The sequence below is a fragment of the Dendrobates tinctorius genome, unplaced genomic scaffold (assembly GCF_039654945.1).
Source record: "Dendrobates tinctorius isolate UK_male_01 unplaced genomic scaffold, ASM3965494v1 ptg000047l, whole genome shotgun sequence".
Taxonomy (NCBI): domain Eukaryota; kingdom Metazoa; phylum Chordata; class Amphibia; order Anura; family Dendrobatidae; genus Dendrobates; species Dendrobates tinctorius.
Genome location: NW_027361715.1, coordinates 7,622,536 through 7,638,395, shown reverse-complemented (window position 1 = coordinate 7,638,395; position 15,860 = coordinate 7,622,536). Strand labels below are relative to the sequence as shown.

The window sequence follows — 15,860 nt, the reverse complement described above, 5'->3', positions numbered from 1 at the left end:
TAAAACCAAAAGGAGCATTGCTGGTGAAATGTGTCAGGAATGGTGGCCTTTCTTGGATCCTCATGATTTTATGTGAAGTTTGTTTACCAGCCATCCACAATTCAGACTGTTTGATCTAGAAAAGGAGAAGCTTGATAGAATGTTATATACTGTAGGATTGTGGGAAATATTCTTTATAACTTGTAATTTATTCATTGAAATACCTTAATGTTTGCCAGTATGAGTTCAGGGGTGGTTATATTAGTGATTGACAGATCTCTCTGTAGACACAGTCATACATGGAATACTGTTGATTATTAAATAGGACGATTCCCTGGATGTATATGCATACAAACGTAAAAGATTTAAATAATTGAAATGCAACTGTTATTGCAATGTTTCTCACATCCTTCCTGCAGATCAGATACCAATTTCAATTTGCTAGGTTTCTTATTAGGAACATTCATACAAGTCAATCTCAGCCTGTTAACAAGAGTTTAACTATTTTAATATGCAGATTGCCTCTTCAGAAAGGAAGAAGGCTTGAACTCTATAGCGCCACCTGTTTGAAGCAGGCGGCGCTATAGGTTTCAAGCCCTCTTCCTCACTGAAGAGGCAATTTGCATGTTAAGTTTCCCAGAGGAGCATTGCTTGATGAAGAAGTCTCTCTTACCTTGGCATGCCAGAGCCGGTATGTCACTTTCCACAAGGAGAAATGTTAACGCTTAACTATTATAAGTCAGTTGATGCTAATTTTCTAGCAAGTTTACACAGGTCAATGAGTACAGATGACCATATACAGTAAGATCATGTGGTCAGCAACACTTACTTACCCTGTATACACAGGATAGTCTGTAATGGAGCACGGTAGACATCAAGTGATCAGACCATTAGATTGTTGTGTCTACGGTATATTTAATATTACATATCTATTCTCTTTTGTGTTAAGAGATGGAAGTATACTTTGTTTTCAAGTCACTCCATCGTGTGTGTGTGTGTAACTGGCACATTACTACTAGTGATGAGCGAGTATACTCGTTAATCATGATTTCCTGAGCATGCTCGGGTGGTCTCCGAGTATTTGGATGTGCTCGGAGATTTAGCTGCCGTTGCTGCATGATTTGCAGCTGCTAGACAGCCTGAATACATGTGGGGATTGCCTGTTTGTTATGAAATCCCCACATGTATTCAGGCTGTCTAGCAGCCACAAATCATGCAGCTACGGTGACAGAAACGAAATCTCCGAGCACGGCAAAATACTTGGAGGACACCCAAGCATGCTCGGGAAAACGCAAGTAAAGAGTATACTTGCTCGTCACTAGTTACTACAAAATGACATATTTTATTTGTTCAGTTTATCTCTTAGACTTTGAGGACCTACTTGTCCAAATACAAAGGGTTTGGGTGGCCTATTTAGTAATTATAACAGATTTTTGTCCAGTTAAGTAAAATGGCCCAGTGTAAAATTTAATGTATTTTATCACCATGCACAAATTTATTAATGTTGGCATTTGCTCATCCCCCTACAATGGATTTATTGAATATGCATTTGAAAAAAAATAAAAATGTTGCCTACTCTTATACATCTCCAATTATGTTTAATTATGCAGTCCTGAAATGATTTCTGCCAGATAGCAGGTGACTTTCTTTTGTAACATAGGTCTTATGTAGTGGCTTGCCATTTTCCTATCCGTGATCACAGATGTCTGTTGTCAGTCAACTAATTACCGACTTCATTATTTTAATTATTGCAGCAATCAAGATCACATCTAATTGGTTTGATTCCATCATTTGAAGACTTCAAATCATAATCTCAGATGTTTCTTATTAGAAGAGTGATTATCTAGAATATATGTTATCCATTTTTGATAGAAACACAACTTGTTTATTTATTTCAAATAATAACCTATAATGGAAAGAAGTGCCAGGATTTCATTACACCAAAATTGAATTATGTGTAACCATGGACACATTGAAAATTCCTTTTGACTACATTAACTATTATTTTTATAGATAAAGCCACACATGGCTTACTCTTATTTAGGGCTCATTCAGATTTCTATGTTTGTTCACATGCACAAAAAAAAATGGTGTGAGTGTCATCAGTATTTTGGATACGAGGTTCATCAGGGTTTGGTCCTTTTGTTATCATCAGTGATTTTCACATATGGATAAATAAATGAATATATTACAAAACATCCTCTATTCTTTACAGTGTTAATTATGAACACGGCTCGGATACCATCCATGTGTTGTCCATGATTTTCACGAATCCATACACTTGTATCGGTACTTTTCATCTGCAACTTCAGTAAAAAATGGACACCTTTCACATGGATCGCAAAAAAAAACCCACGTGAACAGCTCTAAAGATTATAATAGACACATGTCCTATCCATGAAAACTATAGACACATCACACACTTGAAAAACAGGTGTCTGACTAAGTCATTATGCAAAGGATTTAAAACCCTTTTAGTCCCTGGAGATATTTAGATTTGGCTTCTGAAATATTTACTTGTAAAGATTTGTCTGGTTTAAGATTTGACAAATTAAGTATAAGTTTCCAGATAACATTTTATGGCCAATTACTGTACATGCGCATGATAAATGCATAGAGATCTATGTATGCTTCCTGTCCATACAATCATATTCTTCCTCCATAATTTTAGGGTGCCGTCACACTAACCGATGCACCAGTGATCCCAACAGCGATACGACCTTGTCAGGATCGCTGGTGCCTCACTACATGATCGCTGGTGAGCTGTCAAACAGGCAGATTTCACCAGCGATCAGGACCAGCGAGGACACTGGTATCCAAGGTAAATATCGGGTAACTAAGTGAGTGCATCGCTTAGTTACCCGCTGTATACCTTGGATACCAGCTCCCAGCGCCAGCACGCAGGTATCCAAGGTACACAGCGGGTAACTAAGCGACGCGCATGCTTAGTTACCCGATATTTACCTTGGATACCAGCTCCCAGAATCTGCTTACAGCGCTGGGAGCTCGCTGATCGTTGCTCTCCCACTGCCACACGCAGCGATGCACGCTGGCCAGCGGGAGACCAACCATCAAAAAATGGCCCAGGACATTAGTGCACGATCAGTGATACCCGGCGGGGGGACGGTCGCTGATGCGTGCCACACACAGCGAGATCGCTGTTGCATCACAAAATCAGCGATCTCGCTAGAGATCTCACTGTGTGTGATGGGGCCTTTACTTTTTTAGCCTCACTAATGAGCAAGAGATTAGTCAGGTTGAATTTCAACTCATCTGATCTTCCCTGAGATAAGAAGAGCCACAAACCTTCTATTATTTCCAGAAATAATATGGTCTAAGCCATCATACGTGTTATTGGTGGAGAGGAAGGGGCTGTCCAGTGAAAAAAAGTTATGATTTATCCTTAGGATCGGTAGTATCTTGCTGATCAATGGATGTCCCACCACTGGGACTAACAACGATTGACAAATTATGTGATTTTGAAACTTTTTTTTTTAAGTTAAAATATGGAGTAGTATTTTGATGCCCTCTCACTGCTCTATTAATTATTTTTTAGAGCTACTGAAAAAAGGTAATGTGCAGTGCTCATCAGCCGTAAAAGGAATAGGAAGTGGTAGAACATGTGCAGGGCCACTCCATTCTGCCAATAAATAGATGCTTGAGGAAAGAACTGAGCCAACCTATTCATCCAGTACATGTGATACATTCAACCATGGTGGCAGCACCAGGACTCCAATGCCGATACTTCTCTTTGGCCGGTGTCACACTAAACATATGGAAAATCGGTCCGAGTCTCCCTGTCGAGAGTTGCACAAGTGTTCTCCATATGGTCATCCATGTGTAATGCCTTTGCATACAATTTTCTCTCAGCCATGTATCCGTATGACATGTGTATGGCTTTACATTTCTTACTGACTTTTCCCATTGAATTAAATGGCTCAATGGGCTAAAATGAGGAAAATGTGCATATTAGTCACAAGCTAGCTGGATGGTCTGTGTGGCATCTGAGTTTTTATCGCACTCATAGGTAAGCATTGATGAGTCTCAGACGATATACGTGTACAATCGCAGCATGTTGCGATTTTACTCGCATGTTGAATACACCTGAGAAAAAAATATGGTGATGTGAGCTGCCCTTAGATTAACACTGGTCCGAGTGCTATGCGATGTTTTCTCGCGTAGCACTCGCCCGTGTTCTACGGTAGTGTAATGCCGGCCTTACATTAACTTCTGCCAATAGGTCCAGGTCCCAGTGGTAGGACTCCCAATGATTAACAAGTTATCACTTCTCCTGTGAATAGGTGGCAGCTTGTTTGCGCTGGAAAACTTGTTAAAGGAAAGATACCGGTTGTCTGACAGCCAATTATAGCTATGACCGACTTAAAGGATCAGTCAAAAATTGATGCGTAGGCAATGCTTTAAGCATTACTCATCTGTAGAAGCCTCTTCTGCTCCAGCACCTTTTCCTCTCCGGTGATCTTTGTTTACAGTGTTCTACAATACTTGACTGATTTGTGATTGGCTGCAGCAGTCACATGTTTTAGACCGAATGATGCCATTGGTGTGGTAGTAATGGTTATTTTGTAGTTTTAAAATTTTACTTGGACAAAGTTTGGTCAATCGTGGACAAACCCTAATCCATATATCCATAGAAAAACATTGAGGCAAGTACAAGGTATTAACTACGTTTACAATTCCCTATTTACCTATGGACTCTCATATTGGTGTTTAGGTTGAAGACCATCAATGTCAATTGTTTAATATGTGCAACACAAATTGCATACACACGTGAATATATACACTGTACCTAAAATATAGGACATATAATGAGCTAAAGTGTGTTATCCATAAATGTGAATGACTCTATTGGAGTGGAACATGGTAATTACATTTCTAATGTAGGATGGCTTGTTCCCTGCATGCTTTCAGATTTGTGTTTTCTGAGAAACAACATCTATCTTCCGAGATATGGTGGCTGAATAGAAATGTGTGTTATTGCTTGTTTGGATCATTATGAGCTGAAATATATCAAACTCCAGATTTGCTAAGCAAACCAATCTTCTTTGCCTTATTCTTTTTCAGTTCGGAAATAATAACAACTACATGAATATGGCAGAAGCCAATAATGCATTTCTTGCTGCAAATGAGGTAGGTGTACTTTTATCTCTTCTCGTATACATCTGTTTGTTTAGATAATTTAGCAGACAGGGAATAAATAAGATTGAAACTCTGCATCTGAATGTGTTTCATGAAGCACAAAATAAAGACTTTAATGAGAAAGAAAATAACCTGACAGTACTACATTACCACTCAATTTAGCTGGCCATAAGGCAGCTACGCCTGTAGCATGGCAATGCAGGAGACACATGTCTAATGGGAAATCAAGCATATAGAGGGGGGCGGGAATTTTGGCAAACATATACTACGCATATGGATTTTTAAGAACATTCAATGGTCTCAACTAGAGTTGAGCAGATTGATTCAAATGGAATTAAATTCTCAAATTTTACGAGAATTTGTATTTTTGAGAGTACGTTTTTTGTAATTCACTCCCGCTAACTCAGCAAAATGGAAGTGGAATTGAATTATTCCCGAATTTGACAAAAAATTTTATTTTCCAGAATACGTTTGATGTAATTTGGGAGCTAGATGTCGCCGCCGACAAACTATTGAAAAAAGATATTCATCTCACCGATGCCAACTGCCCCTGCATGCCACCATCTGGTCTTCTACATGTCTTTTCCCATTCTACCATCGTATGCATCCTCTTTGGCCTCTTAACCCCAAGTAGGGACTTCTGGCATGACTAGGCTCCTGACCTTCCTATGCAATGTGTCATCAGCGGACTAGTTTTGCCAGAAGTCCTGGCCTGAAGTAGGGAGGCCCAAAGAGGATGCAAACGATGGGGGAAGAAAAAAAATAAAAGGCACGTAGGAGTGGAGGTTGACCGCTGGGATGTAGGGACAGGTGAGTGGTGAGGTGAGCATTATTTTTTTCCTCTTTTACACCCTATGTTTAGGTTTCTCAAGAGACACAAGAGCATAATAATGAACATTCAATTTCATCAAATAAGTTTGCTAAATGTGAATTCGCTCATCTAGTCTCAAGACACTTTTTGTCATACGGAATATTTGTCTGGATTTTTATCAGGAAATACTGCTATTAGGGGAAGCAGCATAAATATAACTGTCGGTTGGGGCACTATAAATTCTGTCTATCTGAAGAATTAGCCACTCCTCAATAAAAAAAAAAAGCAAAGCAGCCCAGTTTGGTGTAAAATTGTAAAAAAATGGAGTAAATTTATCAAGTGTCTTTTTAGGCAGTGCAAAATTAAACTAGACCATATTATGTGTTAGATTTATCAAAGTTTGTCATGATGTTCGATAAATTTGGCGCATCCTTTAGACCCTGTAAAAGTATGTTAGCACCACAGTTTAGGCTTATTTTGTGCCTGAATATGACATCAAAGTCTTGGGGAACAATGTTGTACTTAGCCCACTTTCTAGTGAGTCCACACCATTTTATTACATATTTAGCATTATGAATCTCTCCTAATATACACTCCCCTACCAATTTGGTAGTTTAGTGGTTCTTCAGGTACTTGGTTAGCTCAGTGGTCCTCCAGGTAATCTAGCTTCCTCCCACACGCCAAAAACTTACTGATAGGAAATATAGGTTGTGAGCTCCACTGTGGACAGTGATGAAAATGTTTGTAAAGTTCTGTGGAATTAATGGCGCTATATAAGTGAGTAAAATAAATCCCTAGTGCTCCTCTCATAGCACTGCATGGCTCTCTGTGCTCCCTCTTCCAGCTGTAGCCAGTCACTGCCCTGCAGACTCTGTTCTTGTTTTACGAAATGCTGGACACCCCTACAGTGAGTGGTGCAATGTCCATATGTCATCCTCTCCGGAAGAGGAATTTTAGAGACTGGGGACATGAGCAGTGCTAGAAGAAGAGTAGTAGGAGATTTGGAAGGCGAGTATACTTTTTTTTTTTTTGTTTTGTTTTCTGTAAAAGCATGCAGCACACCGATACTGCACATGTATACAGGCATGTAGCCTTATTATGTATAGCACAGTCCCTTAACATATAGTGTACTCACTTATGTATAGCCCAGTCCCTTAATATATAGTGTACTCACTTATTATGTATAGCACAGTCCCTTAGTATATAGTGTACTCACTTATTATGTATAGTGCCATCCTTAGTTACATAATTTCCTTTTTTTTATAACACCATGCTGAGCTGCTTTTTCTTTGATGTGAATAACCCCTTCAAGCTAAAAAAAAATTGTCTTAGTACCCTGGTGTCACTTCTAACTAGCTTGACTGTGCACTCAGTTTTATGTCTGGATTTTATTTGTTTGACTATCACATATAGCAAATTTTAGTCTTTTTTTCTGGAAATTCTTCTAATATGTTAATGTCCCCAATTCAAGCACAGTACAGTAGATGTGCTGATTAATAGGACTATTTCAAAATTAGAATTCCAGTCACTTGTTCTTTTTTTTTCCTATGACCATCAAGTCTCGCTTAGATAATCGAATAATGTTTGGCATGGGGCCCGCCATTTATTTGTGATAATGAACACAGAACCCCATCTGTAAAGATAACATAATGTTTCATTCTGTAGAATTTCTTCTTACATTTGAATCGAGCATTGATGAAAAGTCGGCTACTAGCAGCTGTTAAGAGACAATTTAATTCCAGCTGTGATAATTCACCGTGGCAGACATAGGCTGTTATATGTTGATACAACAAGCTCTCGACATTTGCATTTTTATCAAAAGGAACAAATGTTTTCAACATTTCTGTACAGATGGCATTCAACCATCTACACCCTAGTTAATGTATTTCTCTTCTATATAGTTTTTTTTTTATTTAAAAGCATAAACATTTGAATGTATTCTATGTGCCCTAATCATAAGAAAGTGATGATAGATAAACCATTTTGTTTATATCTGAGAACATTTTTGAATTACGGAGATTTGAATTGTGCAATTTCTATTTTTTACTTTTTTCTTTGATTTTAATCTGATTGTTACAGTGTGCCGGATTATCGTAGATAGCAATTTTACTGTGTGTGTAATTATATCAATGCTTTCTTTGTGCAGAAGCAGCAGTGGACTGATGAATGTTTTAAGGTACTCTTTGTTTCATATTTTTTTTTCTTCTTGCATTTATGTAATTTACAAAATTACCACTGTTCAATTTTACGTACAGTTACTAACATATTGGCTTTTTCATCTAAGTGAATAGTAGAATGTTTGAATGTTTGAATTTAGAATTGACTCTAAGAGCTTTTACACGGTTGTGTACAGTGTTCATAATTACTTTTGGTGTAGTTAACATTACATGTCTTATTTCTATTCTGTCGAATCACAAATGGCAAATAACTAAAATATTTATATTGCAATATCTTTATTATATCTCAGACAAATAAGTGCAGATTCTCTAACAGAGCGTGTAAACATATTAGTGAAGTCCGCTGACAAACATCTAAATCAGGGGTCCTCAACCTGGAACTCAGAAGCCACATGTGGCTCGCGGTTCCATAAATTGTGGCTCGCGCCTGTCTGCCAGCTTGATGCATTAGCTCCAGGTCTAGGAAACAGGTGTGAAGAGCACATCTCAAAATGGTGAATTTTGTGAGGAGCCCTGCACAGAAGAGTAGATCTGGATGCACATATACTGATCTTAGGGGTTTAGAGATAATTTGAGTATGGTAGGCTGGAGACGGGATGATACTACCTGTGAGAGTAGATGCTTAAAGCTGGATGTAACAGTGTGGTGGGAGAAAACTGAATGGGGGTATTGTGGGAAGCCTTGGATCTTGGTATTTTGGATATTGCTTCGGGATGATTTCTATGGAAAAGCTTTGGTTATCATTGCACCCATAAAGGGGGCTTTGATTACCACTACTGTGAGGGGGGTCAGTACCTGGATGTGGCTCGCAACCCTCTCTCAGCGTTGAATGTGGCTCTCAAGGTTAGGAAAGTTGGGGACCACTGATCTAAAGGGTCCTCCAAAACTATGTGGGCATCAGTTATACCTCTACATTCCATCACACACTCTTTAATCCATTTCCATTAGAGGTTATGGAGGAAAAAAGGGTTTTCAGTAGAGATGAGCGAACATCGTCGGCTCCCTCCTTATTCGGCAAGCTGTAGCGCTTATCAAAGAAGCTGAATTGGGAACCTGGATACCTGGAGTGCTCCGATAATCAGCTGTTAGACAATGCAGCTGCATGTGTCCTGGCCGTGTGACAGTCACAGCACACAGTCTCTCCATGCATGTGTTGTGACTGTCACATGGCTGTGACACATGCAGCTGCAGTGCTGAATAGCTGATTATCATGAACGCTCCAGGTATCAGAGTTCCTGATGCAGCTTCTTCTGTAAGTGCTATAGCTTGCCAAATAAAGATGGAGCCAGCGATATTCACACATCTTTAGCTTTCAGTAGAGTTTAGCAGATCGCTACACACAATCTCTGATCCACGGTCCTGGTCGGTGCTCTTTGACCATTGAGCTACACAAATATCCTTACCCTTTGAGATCCTGGACTTGGCTTATGATTAGCTGGACTGGTTAAGCATCACCTGTGCCATGCACATTGCACAGATCATGTCACACCAAGCTGACAAATTGAATGCCACAACAGAGGACCCACATGTTCAGAAAATTAGTGCAGTTCTTATCAATTAAGTTGGTCAGCTCTGTGCAAAGCAATCCACTGAAGAGATGGGTGGACTCCTGGATGTTTGGGTCTGGCTGGACAGTTGCAAAAAGTTCAGGTTCGAATACCCAGAACAGTATCCGGACCCAAACCTGAACCTGGACCCCATTCACTTGAATGGGGGGCCTGAACATCCAGTGTTTGCCAGGCTGTCATGTGCATGACATTATTTACAATACAGCTATAGAATTAGTAATGGAGAAGTGTCTTAAATACACCTCTTCATCATTAATCAGTGGGATTAATGTCACCTGACAATACAAAGGTGACATAAACCCCACAAATATGAACCCCACTTGCCACTGCTACAGGGCAAGTGGGAAGAGCCGGACAAAGCACCATAATTGGCTCATCTAATAGATGTGCCTTTTCTGAGCAGCTGCGGGATGCTCTATTTAGACTGGGTGAGGCAATATCCATGGTTCCTTACCAGCTTGAGAATATCAGCTCCCAGCTGTCTGCTTTAGCAAGGCTGGCTGTCAAAACATGGGGAGGACCCCACGCCATTTTTTTAAATTATTTATTTAAATTATTTAAAAAATAGCATGGGGACATCTCTATTCTTGATAACCAGCCTTGTTGAAGCTGACAGCTGAGGGTTGCAGCCCCCAGCTGTGAGTTTTGCCTGGCTGGTTATCAAAAATACAGGGGGGCCCACGCCGTTTTTTTAAAATGATTTATTTACAGCAGGTCTGCCGCTCATGCTCTCGCTGTTATTAGCGGTTGCATGTGCCAGTGTTCAGTACGGATACCGAACTTTACTGTTTGGGTTCGCCCATCTCTAATCCACTCATCTCTAGTGATCAATGGGTATGCTGACAATAAGCTGTGAAAAGTAACTGTAAGTGCCCATAGAACTTAAATAACTGTCTACCGAATGCATGTTTGGCCAATGGCTAGGCTTCTTGATTCCCTTTATATATACACTCTCAACTCTGTCAAGTTATTATTGTCAGGAACACCTCACTGCACTTGCTCACTGTGCCAGTGCGGGTGTCCTGAGTACAAAGACAGTACTCACAGATACCTGTGGAGCAGGGCAGAAGCGGTGACGATGCGTGCTTCAGAGTATCAGGACCTGAAGCACATTACTGCTGGGGGCGTGGCCTAAGCTCCACAGATCTAGGAGCTGCAGGGAAACTCCTAGAAAGGTAACTACGGGGCAATGTTACCAAGGGGCATAGACAGAGACAGAAACCAGACGAAGCCAGGGTCAAAGCACCAGATAGCAATACAGTACCACGGGGATTAGACAGAAAGAACAGTCAGGACGTAGCAATAGGTTAGAAAACCAGAACGGGCAATAGACGGTACAATAGGGACAAACTGTAACGGAGTAACGATAGCCAAGCCAGGAGGTCAGAAGCGGAGAAGACAGTAGTACCAAAGCGAGAGATGGAGTACAGAGTGAGGGAACAGGCCGGGTCATACACGGGAAGCAAACAAGCAACACAGAATACACGCACACCAGGGGTCAGACACACCAGAACAACAGTATAGCTGACAGAGAACCCTGGTAAAGAGTGAGTATAAATACCCCTCCCAGATCCAGAAAGAGGCCACAAACACTTAACCCTGTGAGTGCAGGGCAAGAACCCTGTTCAAACCATGACAGTACCCCCCCTCTTAATGGGGGGCCACTGGACCCCCAGGCTTGTCTGGGTATCTGGCGTGGAAAGCCCGCACCAGACGATCGGCATGCACCGAACTGGCCGGAACCCATGACCGATCCTCCAGAGAGTACCCCTTCCAGTGTATCAGATACTGGAGTCTCCGGCGCACCTACCGGGAGTCAACAATGCGCCCTACTTCATACTCCAGCTGCCCCTCTGCCAGCACTGGCGGAGCATTTGATGAGGGATCCTCTCTCACCGTCCCCACAGGCTTTAACAGGGACCTGGATTAACAACCTCCACAACTTTGTATGGGCCAATAAACTTGGGGCCCAGCTTTATAGAAGGTATCTTAAGCTTGATATTGCGGGTGGATAGCCACACCTTCTCCCCTACTGCAAATGCTGGACCTGGCCCCCTCCTCCTGTCAGCAAACCGCTTATAGTTTTCCTGGGCCTTGGAAATATTCCTCTGAACCTCCCTCCAAAGAATTCTAAGACGTTGTGTCACATCCTCAGCACCAGGACAACCTGAATCCATATGGGAAAACTCTCCAAAATGTGGGTTAAAGCCATAGTTGACCTGAAAAGGAGACATCCCAGTAGACTGACTCACACGACCGTTGAATGCAAAATCTGCCATGGGCAATACCTCACACCAATCCTCCTGCCTGGAAGAGGCCAAGCATCTCAGAACCTGCTCCAACGATTGGTTCGTGCGCTCCGTCTGTCCATTAGACTCTGGGTGGTAGGCAGAGGAGAAGGACAACGAAATCCCCAGCTTTTTGCAAAAAGCCCTCCAGAACCTGGCTACAAACTGTACCCCTCTGTCTGACACCACATTCATAGGCACTCCATGTAACCTAATTATATGCTGCATAAATAAGCGGGCCAGGGTTTCAGCAGATGGTAACGCGGGGAGAGGTACAAAGTGAGCTTGTTTTGAAAACCTACCCACCACCACCCATATCACCGAGTTGCCCCTGGAAGGAGGAAGATTTGTGATAAAATCCATGGACAAATGTGTCCAAGGTCTATCCGGAATTGGCAAAGGCACCAATTCCCCGGCCGGCCGGACCTGAGAACTTTTAGAACGAGCGCACACCCCACATGCAGTCACAAACTTTTTAATATCTGTTACCATAGAGGGCCACCAGAAATCCCTCGCAATTGCCCCCAGGGTAGCTGCAATCCCAGGATGAGCACTCAACACAGAATCATGAAATTCCTGCATAAGTCCGAGACGGAAACGTTCCGGTACAAACAATTTACCCGGGGGTTTACCACCAGGAGCCCGAGCCAGGGCCTCCAAAATCCCTCTCTGTAACTCAGATGAGATTTCGGCCACCACTACTCCTGGTTGAAGAATGGAGGAGGGAGGTTCTGGAGGGGACACCGAATCAAAGCTTCGGGATAAGGCATCAGCCTTGATGTTTTTAGATCCCGGGCGGAATGTGATGGTAAACTGAAAACGAGAAAAAAAAAGCACCCACCGAGCCTGTCTGGGGGTCAATCTCTTGGCAGACTCGATATAGGCCAAATTTTTGTGATCAGTGATGACTGTAATGGGATGAACAGACCCCTCCAGGAAATGCCTCCATTCTTCAAAAGCCAACTTTATCGCCAACAACTCTCTATTGCCGACATCGTGATTTCTCTCGGCAGAGGAAAATTTTTTAGAGAAGAAGACGCAAGGCCTCAGGTTAGTAAGGGTAGGAGGGCCCTGAGACAAAACTGCCCCCACCCCCACTTCCGAGGCGTCAACCTCCACAACAAAAGGTCTTGACTTTGTCGTGTTGTACCAATACAGGGGCTGAAGAAAAGCACTTTTTTAATGTCATGAAAGAGTTTTTTGCAGCTACAGACCAATTTTTTACATCAGCTCCCTTGAGATTGAGGTCCGTTAGAGGCTTTACCACCTGCGAAAAGCCCTTAATAAATTTCCTATAAAAGTTGGCAAAGCCCAAAAATCGTTGCAACCCTTTCAAGTCATGAGGTTGCACCCACTCCATAACAGCCTGGACTTTCTTAGGATCCATGCGGAACCCCTCCCCTGACACAATCAACCCCAGAAAGGATACTTCTTGCATGAAAAATGAACATTTTTCCAGCTTGGCATACAAATGATTCTCCCTCAGTCTCATGAGAACCATCCGCAAATGGTGCAAGTGAGATTGACTGTCCACCGAGTACACCAGAATGTCATCCAAATAGATAACCACAAAACTACCGATTAAATCAGAGAAAATTACATTAATAAAATTCTGAAAAACAGCAGGAGCATTGGTGAGACCAAAGGGCATAACCAAGTTTTCGAACAGCCCTTCAGTCGTCAGGAATGCTGTTTTCCATTCGTCCCCTTCACAGACTCTTATAAGGTTATATGCCCCACGTAAATCCAGTTTAGAGAACCACTTGGCCCCGGTGAGTTGGTTACATAGATCAGGAATTAGGGGGAGAGGCTATGTATTTTTCACAGTAATTTTGTTTAATTCCCGAAAGTCGAGGCACGGCCGCAAACCACCATCTTTTTTCTTAACAAAAAAGAAGCCCGCTGCCACAGGTGAAACAGAAGGCCTAATATGCCCTTTGCGGAGACTCTCAGTAATGTACTCCTTCATGGCTAGACGTTCGGGCCCGGGCAAATTGAACAGGCGAGCCTTGGGTAACTTGGCTCCAGGGACAAGATTAATGGCACAATCAAAGGGTCTATGTGGTGGTGGCGCCTCAGCCTCACTTTCAGAGAATACGTCTTCAAAATCTTTCAGGCACTCCGGAATACCTTCCAGATCGACAGATGACACTGACACAGATTTTACTGGGGTGACAAGGGTTGTCAAGTTACAACATAGACCGTTAGCCATACAACCCCACTGAATGATCTCCCCTGTGACCCAGTCAATAGTAGGATTGTGACGTTGAAGCCAAGGCATACCCAGTATCAGTCCAGCCGGCAGATTATTTATGACAAAACATCTTAATTTTTCCACGTGAGTGGAACCCACTTTCAGAGAAAAGGTATCAGTCATGAAACAAATTCCCTCCTGGGTGATAGGAGAAGAATCAATTGCCACAATTTTAACAGGATCTTTTAACCTGACTGTCCCTATCTTATGAAAAGTCACAACTTTGGCATCGATCAGATTAATAGAAGAACCACAGTCAACAAAGGCGGTAGTCCCAACCGGACCGCCTGTAAGTTCCAGTTCCAACGGAAGCAGAATTTTAGTAAGCGAGTAAAAGGGTACCTGGGAGTCTGGGCAACCTCCTCGATTGTTACCCTGACTCAGTCATTTTCCTGACGGCTTCACTGAAGAAGGGCAAGAAGGACAGTTCCTTCTCCAATGTCCAGCGGATCCACAGTAAAAGCACAATTGGTTGTTTCTTCGGTGTCTCCTCTCTTTTTCCTCCAATGACGTGGCACCAACCTCCATGGGCTCAGGACTAGATGCAGAGTCTCTCAGATTGGAGAATAAAGGGGTCTCCTGCAGCATGACCCCTCTTGCCCGCAGCCTACGGTCCATGCGGACAGCCTGGATCATAGCGTCCTCCAAAGAATCCGGTGGGGGATGAAGGGCTAGGGCATCTTTCAAACGTTCGGACAGGCCTCTACAGAACAAACCCCGGAGGGCAGCGTCATCCCAGGAGACCTCCGCTGCCCAGCATCTGAACTCAGAGCAGAACCATTCAGCAGAGTTCCTTCCCTGTGTCACACTCATCACCATATCCTCTGCCAGATGCACTCTATCAGGTTCATCATAAATGTGCCCCAGAGACTCAAAGAACAAATTCACAGACATGCGTTCAGGAGCAGAGGAAGAGAGAGAGAAAGCCCATGCCTGTGGAGCCCCCCGAAGTAGGGAAATGACGACCCCCACCCTCTGGAACTCATCCCCGGAAGAGCGGGGCCTCAGAGAAAAAAAAAGCTTGCATCCTTCTCTGAAAGACCTGAACTCCTTTTTATCCCCTGAGAAAAGGTCTGGCAATTTGACCGGAGATTCTGGGAATGCCAATGACACATCTCTATCCCCAGCACAAGAATCCCCTGTAGCGGCAGCCCCCTGTACCGTATCCACCAACTGTTGCTGGGTCTGGGCCATCGTGCGCTGTTCCACATTAAGTTTGTGGAACATTTGGGTCAGGTGCTTGACCTGACCAGCCAAAGCTTGTATGGGATCCATGAGGATAACACACTTTTTTTTTTTTTTTTTTCCTCAGAGGGGGAAAAAAAAAACTGAAATGGTCAGCTATAATGTCAGGAACACCGCACTGCACTTGCTCACTGTGCCAGTGCGGGTGTCCTGAGTACAAAGACAGTACTCACAGATACCTGTGGAGCAGGGCAGCAGCGGTGACGATGCGTGCTTCAGAGTATCAGGACCTGAAGCACATGACTGCTGGGGGCATGGCCTAAGCTCCACAGATCTAGGAGCTGCAGGGAAACTCCTAGAAAGGTAACTACTGGGCAATGTTACCAAGGGGCATAGACAGAGACAGAAACCAGACGAAGCCAGGGTCAAAGCACCAGATAG

General features: G+C 42.8%; 1 protein-coding gene across 1 annotated transcript in view; it reads left to right on the top strand.

The window, feature by feature from the left end:
* Positions 1 to 15,860, top strand: part of TOX3 (TOX high mobility group box family member 3) — a 178,337-nt gene that overhangs the window by 104,559 nt on the left and 57,918 nt on the right. Inside the window, exons 2-3 of the mRNA XM_073576190.1 lie at positions 5,062 to 5,127; positions 8,094 to 8,123. Of these exons, the coding sequence (XP_073432291.1) occupies positions 5,062 to 5,127; positions 8,094 to 8,123 (96 nt within the window). The remainder of the gene's footprint in view (positions 1 to 5,061; positions 5,128 to 8,093; positions 8,124 to 15,860) is intronic.